Source organism: Camellia sinensis, chromosome 1 (genome assembly GCF_055761805.1).
Source record: "Camellia sinensis isolate YWXY chromosome 1, ASM5576180v1, whole genome shotgun sequence".
Lineage (NCBI taxonomy): Eukaryota > Viridiplantae > Streptophyta > Magnoliopsida > Ericales > Theaceae > Camellia > Camellia sinensis.
The window spans coordinates 83,206,285-83,216,035 of NC_138961.1; the positions used below are offsets into that span (position 1 = coordinate 83,206,285).

At 34.0% G+C, this 9,751-nt stretch overlaps 1 protein-coding gene across 4 annotated transcripts; it reads right to left on the reverse strand.

Moving 5' to 3' along the window:
- Positions 1-872: 872 nt before the first annotated feature.
- Positions 873-9,180, reverse strand: LOC114294661 (65-kDa microtubule-associated protein 3). 4 transcript variants are annotated; one of them, XM_082880451.1, is made up of 13 exons: positions 9,134-9,180; positions 6,194-6,275; positions 5,883-6,089; positions 4,146-4,397; positions 3,843-4,055; positions 3,598-3,753; positions 3,316-3,475; positions 3,079-3,230; positions 2,575-2,662; positions 2,310-2,383; positions 2,118-2,192; positions 1,782-2,013; positions 873-1,397 (listed from the first exon to the last, which is right to left on the reverse strand). In XM_082880451.1, the coding sequence occupies exons 2-13, from the start codon at positions 6,257-6,259 to the stop codon at positions 1,075-1,077; spliced, it is 1,998 nt and encodes a 665-aa protein (XP_082736577.1). In that variant the 5' UTR covers positions 6,260-6,275; positions 9,134-9,180; the 3' UTR covers positions 873-1,074. The 4 variants fall into 4 exon arrangements, with proteins under 4 accessions (XP_082736577.1, XP_028094590.1, XP_028094592.1 ...); XM_028238789.2 differs by having other exon boundaries at positions 8,767-9,157; XM_028238791.2 differs by having other exon boundaries at positions 873-1,453; positions 8,767-9,157.
- Between the last annotated feature and the right edge of the window lie 571 nt (positions 9,181-9,751).

Consider the following 9,751-nt stretch of genomic DNA (forward strand, 5'->3'; position numbering starts at 1 on the left):
TTTTTTAATTTTTTTTTTAAATTATGTTTGTTAAAAAATAAAAATGATATGAAGCAATAGTATTTATCAAACTAAAATTATAATTCTGTATAACATATGTCGCAATATATTTTTAATTTAACTTTATGTGTATGTACACATAATAAACATATATATATATATATATATAAATTTAACTAAATTATCACATTTATTTAACTTACACTTTTGTAATACAATATGATTAAGATTATTTTTCTGCATTGCATATACATTGCAACATACATTTAATATAATTTTATGTGAATATCTACATTGACATACATATAAATAATTCAACTAAAATTTATATATGAGTTACAATATTATTTTGACAAAAATTATATTATTATGTGCATCACACGAGAGTCAACTGCTAGTGAATATACTAATTGCCATGGGAGATTAGCTAATGCAAAATATACTTTTATTAGTTATGGCATTTAATCTGACGCAAACCAGTGAACTTTGTTGTTGTTATTATTATACTTTTTTGTGGACAACATATGGTGTCTCAAATAAGTCCATGCTAATATCCATTTTTATTGTTTTGCATTGTTATACCAAGCTAAACAGCATTGTTGCAGCATTAGTATTCATAGGCCTGAGTTTGGGCCAGCCACCTGCAGTGGTGGAGGCATGGGTTTGGGTCGAGTCACAGTCGGTTGTGGTGCTGGTGTTGTACCCTTTTAGGAAATAAAGTTACACCCTTACTACTAGCTATAACTTTATGTACAATGGGAGAGTCCTTGATTCTACAGTACTCAGCAACGCAGTTCCATATACTTGGAAACACTTCGCTAAATTGTTTCACATATTTTCCACATGATGTTAAACTAATTGGAAAAAAGCAATCAAATCAAAATTTGAAGAAAGCTCACATTGATCCCCAAAAAAATATGACAAACGAAAGTTAGCTCATGTTCAGAACTCATAAACTATGTATGTACAAATTAGAGAAGCCAATGAAAATTGACTCACCAATCACATAACCCAGAAGAATAAAAAGAACAAAGAATGCAATGACACTAATATGAGACTCAAGATCACCTTAAGTCATTGATAAATCGCACTTGTGTTATTGTCTTTAGATGTTGTATGTGTTCTAGGAAGTACAAAATCGGCTCTTCTTTCTTCAAAGGAGTATTCGATATCTTCTGAAACCTCTTCAATTGGCTCGGTACTTGGCATTACTTTAGGAGTCATATTCTCTTCTTCTTTTGTATTGTTGCTTCGAAGTGTATTCTTTTGTGACGTGTCATTTTGATTTCTAGTCCAATCTTCTGTTTCATTTGTTGTGTTAGACTTAGATGATTCTTTGGAAGAGATGAGTATGAAGGGTTTTCGCTTCATGGGTGACTCTACTTCATGAGTGTTTACTGCATTCAAACAGTGCTCCTCTTTAGAGGGAGGTCAGCAATATTCTAACCTTTACCTAAGAAAATGAAGTGAAAAAACAATGTGAAAGTAATCTTTTGATATGAAGAGTAGGACACATTGTTGTCATAAATTTGTACTTATTTTTATCAAGTTCCTAAAAGCAGCATCATAAACTTTTATAAGGTTGTCATGTTATAAATATTTGTTTATCACTTTTTTACTGGTAAAAAGATTTTACAAAACTATTTCAGAAGTCTTTCATAAATGCAACTTCTTTGGGAATTTGCCAACTTCCCATCTTAACCCCAAAGAACAGAAAAAAACAAAAATGAATAAAAATCAAAATATAAAAACCTAAAAAAGTGTAGTTTGAAGAATATTACCATTTGATGAAGTAACAGATTCATCATCTTGGGGTTGATTTAACTGATCATTTGGGAGCAAACGATCATTCTTCTTGGCTTGGCGTGGTGTATTAGGATCAGATTTTCCTCCAACTGTGAGTCGTTTATTGCTCAGTGAAAATCTAAGATCCTTTTTCCCACCTTGCAGCTTCATAGGACTACTTGGTTTTGAACATTCTGCCATTAAATGCCCCTGAAATTTCTTCTGGTCCTGAAATAAAATCAATATTTTTGCACAGGCCATAACTACACAATTTGGATAAGAAATACCCAAGTGAGTCCATTGTTGAGTAAAATAATAAAGTCCATACATACCCTCTGCCTCTTGCGCTCTTGCTCTTTCTCTTGTCGTGAAATGGTATATTCTTCAAGCTTAGAAAGAAGACGAATCTGGACAGACACACAAGTTTGCTTAAAGAGAGTAAGTAAAAAAAATATAGAGGAATTGAAACCAACTTGTTTCAAAAATCAAATCTTTTTTTTTTTTACAAATGGGAAAACACTAACACCATCATAAGTGAACTCAATGCCTCTCTCGCTTTCCCATGATGTGGTTTTCGAAACCAATGCCTCCACCATTCCTGTACCAACACAACGCTGAATTAATAAGTACATAATATTAGGTCAAACTGAACTTTGACAAACATAAGTACAAAAAATTGACCCACTATTGAACTTGGCTTCCAAGTGACATGATGGTTGCCAAGTGAGGATTCTCTTTTTGAGGATTCTAGCAAAAAATGGTTGCCAAGTGACATGATGCAATCTATACCTGGAAGTTTGTTAACTAAAGCTCGAGCTTTCTGAGCACGCTTTAAAGTAAGATGAGCACCTCTTCCAGCATTGTATCGATTTTCATCCTATACAAACATCAGGGTGGCAGTTAAACAAGAAGGTTCATGCAGAAGTAATGAAATAGAAAGGGAAAATTACACTTCTAACTCCTTTAGTATGACCAAATTTCACTTTAGTAGCTACTATTTCAAATTAAACAGTTTGATCCCTACACTTCAAGTATAATTTCAATTTGGTCCTTCCATTCAAGTTTGATGTTAAAATTAAAATTTTTGGAACACTTGTCAAACTCCTAAGGTGTACAAATAGGAAGAATTAATGAAAATTTGAATGGATTAACCAAATTGAAACTGGACTTGAAGTGTAAGGACCAAATTATTCAAATTAACCATAGGAATCAAAGTAAAATTTGTGTCAAATCATAGGGGTGGAAAGTATAATTACCCGAATAGAAAATACAAGTACAAAGAAAACAACCAACCATGTTATACTCATCAAGCCAACATTCCTCCTCACATGTAGCCAACCATTTCTCAACCTTTTCAAGTATGTCTTTTCTACTAAAGGCTTCCTCTTTCACTTTAGCAATTTGAAGCTCAATTTGTTCAAGGACAAAAGCAGAGTCCACGGTCCCTAAATCAAAAAATTAGATGCATAATATTAAAAGACATCACAGAGATATTAGATCATGATACTTCTCTTATAACAACTTAAATACCTGACTCAATAGCTTCAATAGCAATTTCCAATGCACTATTTGATTCTGGATTCACATGTGTATTCCGAAAAATCTCCTCTAGCTCTGACCTTTTCTTCAAAACAAGTTCTTTCATTTTGCTCGATTTCAACTCTTCCAGCCGACAAACTTCTGCCTCAACCTACATGATAAGGTTTTTTTTTCAGTTCCCCTTAAAAGAAAAATGTATTTTGATTGTTGCAAACAAAATTACCATGAGAAGTAAAAAAAACATTGATCATGTTCAAAATCAATAAGACTCACATTATTGATGGAGTCCAAAGAAAGCATGTTGGGCTCCGTTATCTCGTGTTCTGAAGCAGCTATGTTACGGGTAACGTTCTGAAACATCTGTTGCTCTTCAATTGGTGTGTCCATCAAGTTCCAAAGCTCCAACAAGGAAGTTGCAAGATCTTGGAGCTGCCACACTTTGAAAGGTAAATAGGTCTACAAATTAAAGAATAAAATAAATTTGAAGTAATTGGAAACCAATTTAAACCATTAATTACCTGTTGCATCCTCTGTATTTTAACCTTTCTCAATCGTTGTATTACGATTCCCAACTGCTCAATAGTATCATTACTTATGTTTGTCGTTCCTTCAGAATTATTACCTAAACTATGATGAACCTCATTAACTGTTTCCTTGAAATCTATACCAAGGACCAAGCATAGTGAGTTCAAAGTATTCAGGAGGTCCAAGACATGCTTCAAGCGATCACTCTACATGTGAAGAAACACCAAGATAAGTAAGAGAACAACATTTGGAAGAGTAAAGGAAATAAAAACAAAACTAAATAATAAAAAGATTACCTTTTCCTTTTGAAGTGCCATAAGCTCTCTGTGCAATTCTTCAAGCTTTCTTAAAGACAAATCAGTTTCGTCTACAACTATGCATGGCGGAATGTACTCACAAGACATATTTATCTCATTTGACAACTTCTGAATTTGATCTAGAACCTCAACAAGTTGATTCCTTCTGTCACATTTCCTATTCCGCATCTCCTCTAGTTGTGGAAGAATAGCTCTGACCTCTTCCTTCAAGCTTCCAAGGCTTTGATTAGACTGAAAAGAACCAATTACAAATTTTTGTAGCTAAAATTTTAATCAATCTTTTGAATTTCAACAAAATTTCTATATTTTTTTAGGTTTGTTTAGCTCAAGGAAATGGTTTAGAGTCTAGACCTTGTTAGTCTCATAAATAATCTTTCGTTATGCTTTAACTGCCATGCACCAATTATCAAACCAGTGCAACAAGTTGCATCAAATTCAATCGGTTTTAGATCTCTTACTCACAGTGTTTGTTAGTTTTTCTGCAATCGTCAATGACTGTTAATTGCACATTCTATATAACTAACATTAATTGCATATTCAATACAAGTGATTTTTTATTAGAGCAATGCTACACATCATGAAAAGAATATCATGAAAAGTTTCATGAAACTAATCTAAGGGTGATTGTATAACATACAATAAAGCATTACAAACACTATAAACTAATCCAAGGGTGGAGATTCTTCATGAACACTTTTCATGATACTTCTTTCATGATACCTAGTATTATTGTTTTTATTATTATTTTTTTTTTTTTTGGCGGGGGGGGGGGGGAGAGATTTAGTTAACTAGTACCCTAGGGCACTAATTAACAAGCTTGGAATGTGGGTTACATTCTTTATAAAAGTGTGTGTCATAAAGAATGTATAACTATTTTAAGCTTTGTTTACAAATAATGCCCTTAAAAAGCTCGTTAACAAAATCTTTTTTTCTTTTTTTTTTGGGTCATTAATGATAGTTAATTGCACATTCTACTATCAATATTAGTTGTACATCATGATTCATAATAGTGATCATGCCATAATCAGCATGCCTGTTTCTATCTAACATAAGGCACCATATCATATTTTTCAAGTTCTCTGTAACTCCACTTGAACTTCCCAAAATTGTGTATAACTTTTACATGACTTAACGACGTCAAATTGAGGTTAGAAAGTGTCACTTACAATATATATATATATATATATACAATAAAAAAAAAATTAAAAAAAAAGGATAAATTATGCAAATGGTCCCTATAGTTTACACAATGTATCAATTTGGTTCTTGTTGTTTTAATTTGTTCGATTTTCTCCCTTAATTTAACGGATTACGTCATATTGGTCCGATAAATAATGGCAGTTAGGTTTGGTGGGCGAAAACTCAAACGATGTGTCAATTTGGTTCTTGTAGTTTACTCGATGTGTCAATTTGGTCCCTGTCAAAATCGAGCGAATTAAAACAACATGGACTAGATTGATACATCGTATAAATTACAAGGACTAAATTGACACATCATTTGAGCACATGATAATTTTCCATCCACTAAACATAACGACCATTATTTATTGGACCAATATGATACAATCCATTAAATTAAGGGGCAAAATCGAGCAAATTAAAACAACATAGACCAAATTGACACATTATATAAACTACAGGGACCATTTGCATGATTTACCCTACAAAAAAACTTTCCAAATTTCCAAATCTTTATTCAGCCAAAGATAAACCAACCTGCCTGATATGCACCGGTCTCTCCCCCATTGCAGAGCAAATATCTGCGAGCTCTGCTTCAAAATCAGCAATTTCTTGTCTTAACTGAGCTCTACTTCGATTTGCCTGATCTACCTTTTTTCTGTGTACTTCTAGAATTTCTTGTTCAAGCTCAAGCAAAATTTTATCCCTCTCAACTTCAGACTCCCCAACTTCATCCCATATTATCTGATTTTATCAATAAATGAGAAACATATAAACAATTGCAATAACATTTTCTTACAAGGAAAAAAAAGCAAACAAGAAATGAATCATTGAGAAGCCAATAAAACCTGGAGTTCATATAGAAGAGATGTTGTTTCCACTTGCGAAATTGGATTGTTTTGGACCTTAGACATTTTAAAGCAATTATACCTGTAACTAACAATTTTCTCTATAAGCCATCATCAACTATATGCACCTAATTAAATAACACAACACTAAATTGGACAAAAAGCAAAACTAGATCCACTTTAACGCTAAAAACAAAATACTACAAAGGCATTTCTTTAGATGCATAAAATTCGATGAATTACGGATTTTGTCACACAAAAGAAAAGCACCTTAAAAATAGAAAATATGTCATGGAAAATGTTTATCAAGTTAATGAACATGAGTTCTTTTCTACTGTTAAAATAATCCCGTAGGGGGTCCAAAATGAATAGTAGATAATGATAATACTTAGAGAGGCAAAGCTATGCTAATGAGTCAATAATCTAAGGATGACCGGAGAGTGAGTAGCTGGGTGAGAGTGGAGCAAGTAATCCAGGATAAGCATGTGGCAGTGCAAAAATGGGCAACATATGCTCCCAAATCCCAAGAAGTTCTCATGAATTTTGGGAAATAGGTCCTATTTATAGGCTTTTCCCTGGTACTTGAATATACCAAGCGACAAAATAGTGTAGCGACACGTGTCGCAGGATATTCTGTGCTGGACCACCAAACTTTGGTAGACACGTGTCTTTCTGCATGTACTATCTATTTGGTACAAGTACTATTTGTTTGGCACAAGCCTCAGCATGTACCTTTTTTGGCGCGAATCTCAATGAGTGTTGTTTTGGTACGGACCGTAGAAGGTGCACCTATTTCGGTGGCACTCTCTGCATTGGTACTCGCTACAGCATCTGCCTTCTCAGTTTGGTTTCCTAAGACATGCACTCTCAAGACTCATGACTTGCTATCAGTCATACTTGTGTCTACCTCAGTGACTCCTCCACCCTTAGCCACCTAACCGCAAACTCCCCAACTTCCCAAGGTGTAGGCCACAACAAGAGCTGTGCTTTATACCAAGTCCAATGGGTCTTCCTTGATTCTTCTTGTGCGACCAAGGCAAGCCTAAACCCTAGGTAAATTGAAAAGGGAGTCCCTCGCTATTAGGCTACCCTACTCCCATCTTTGCGGGGTCGCTGAGGTATACCAATATCTTTGGGGACTACAATCAGCTCTGACTAATAGCATTAAGGCATGCTATTAGTGCCAAGCATTAGCCCGCGTTTGTATGGGGGAGGCCTCCCTCAGGGGTACCTATCACCTTGGGGAGTCTTGCCTCATAAGGTAGTTGTAGAGCCTGAAGTTGCCTCGGTTTCCCTTCCCTTAGCAAGTGCTACAATGTTCTGGTAAGTTGGTGGCGTTAAGGTGGGCTGTCTCGGCTACTTTCTTGTAGCAAGTAGAACCTCAGCAAGTTCCCTTAGATATTTTTACTGCTGAGGACCCATACGAGTCTAATGGGTCAGATCTGGTTCAGCCTTCTAGTTGGCCCGTGTTCATTTAATGATGCCTATTCGCCTAACAGAGGCGACTTCAATAATTAGGTTAACACTTTAATTTTTGTCCCTCTACAAATCATATCCTAATTTTTCCTATACTACATCCAGTCTGTGAAGATTTTACCACAGGGATGCCGACATTAATTGAAGTTAAATCTTGTAGTCCCTTTTTCGTTTTGTTTTTACATATGAAGAAGAAAATGTAGGTTTCGTCTTCTTCGTGAAGTACACCTTCGCAAAACCTTACCTTTAGCTCTGACAACAAGGTTGTTGCCTACTAAATAAACAGCATGTCGGAGATATTTCTTGAAAATCTTTATCAAGAGTATTAAAAGATCAATGTTTAATTGCAATTTTTTTATTGTGTACCCTATTGTTATCCACCTAAAAATGTTATTCTCCTGTCATATAGACCGAGGGGGTAAAAACAAACTAAAAATACTTGTTCTAATCAAGTTAATATCATTTTTAAAATTCATCAAACTAGCTCTACCAAAAAAAAAAAAACAAATTGCAAATAGATGGAGCAATTACAAAATAATTACATTATAGCTAAGAATCTTTTTCAGTGTAATTGTGACACACATGAAAGACTTGCGCCATGCACACATAACATTTGCACTATCATGAAAGTACAATTATTTCTTCACTACTCAACTGAAATGCAATTTCCTCCCCCCACCTAAAAAAAATCCTAAATCCTCCTCCAATGATTCTCATTCGAAGGCAAGCTTTTAAGACAGGTCCAACTCAATCAAATCAAAATCAAGACTAATTCAAATCATTATACATAAACCATTCAGAGAAACACAAAGGCAATGTGTTTGGATCATTGGGGAAAAAAAAATCTAGGAAAAATAATCAAAGTCCTTCATATGCCATTGTTTAGTTCCCTATGAAAATCAACACGCAAATAACAAATTAATTTAATCATGTCCACGGTAACCAAAAATTAGGCATGTATGTGGATCTCAATTCACATTTTCTTTCATTTTGCTCTCATTTCTCATCGATCAAACAAAATATAGAAGAGGAAATCAAATGAAACAATTTGGAAAAAATAAAAATATAAAAAGGAAGAAGGAAAATAAAATAAAAACCTGAAAATATATAAAGCTATCTGGCAATTGCTTCAATTGATTCTATCAATGAATTTAATTATGAGAGGAATTGAATATAAAGATTGGATATCTTTCGAGGGCATTAGGTATGAATTTGATGAGAGGAGGAGCAGGAGGATTAACATTTTGAGAATTTGACTGTTGAGAGCACGGGTTATGGTTTTTTTAGAATGGTTGGGCGTTGAGTGAATGAAGAGGATTTGAATTTCCAAAGAAAAGAGAGACAGAGAGGGAGAGGAGAGAGAGAGAGAGAGAGAGAGAGAATGTAACTGTAACAAGCACCTTTCAATTTAGCATATATGGTGAGAATGGACTCAACGGTGAAAATGAAAGAACAACAGAGTACCTCGGAGTCTTGACGTTGTGGACCTTCCATTCCAAACTTGGTACATTTCCACCAAATCCAATAGTACAATGACTCATATTTTTATGTGTTACAAATTTTTATTTTTATTTTTTTGGAACTTCTATGTTGTCTCATGCCATTTAAAACAACAACAACAAAAATGCTACCTCCGATGAAAAATATATTACGAACATGTCTCAAAGTTGTGACCTGAAGACCAAAAAAGCTTAGAATCGACAAACTGGTCAACCAACAAAGACTTCAAAATGATTTTTGTAAAACCTTTTTCATAATTTGTAGTATTTTTGTTTAAAAAATGACAAAAAGAATACCCAAAAAAAAAAAAACAAAACAATAAAAAAAATAAATTGAAGAACGCAAGTCATTTTTATCAATTTTAAAATATTTTTCCATTGATTTTAGATTTTCTTTTTTTTAAATTACATAATTTCAAAGCACTTTTCATCGTAATCTCAGTATTAAACGTGTTAAGAGACACATATTAGTATTTGTTTACATTATAATGATTGCTTCTGTCACCACTCACCACCTCCCAGTACGTTTACATAATTATAATGGTAATTAGTTAAGGGTCCAGATGGTCTCCGGTCCAGATTT

Coding starts and splice junctions, on each gene's coding strand:
- LOC114294661 (XM_082880451.1), bottom strand. CDS start 6,259: ATGTCTAAGGTCCAAAACAATCCAATTTCGCAAGTGGAAACAACATCT. Junction 2,663..3,078: donor GGCTTGATGAGTATAACATG/GTTGGTTGTTTT, acceptor ATGTTTGTATAG/GATGAAAATCGATACAATGC. Junction 2,384..2,574: donor TTTAGTTAACAAACTTCCAG/GTATAGATTGCA, acceptor GTGTTGGTACAG/GAATGGTGGAGGCATTGGTT.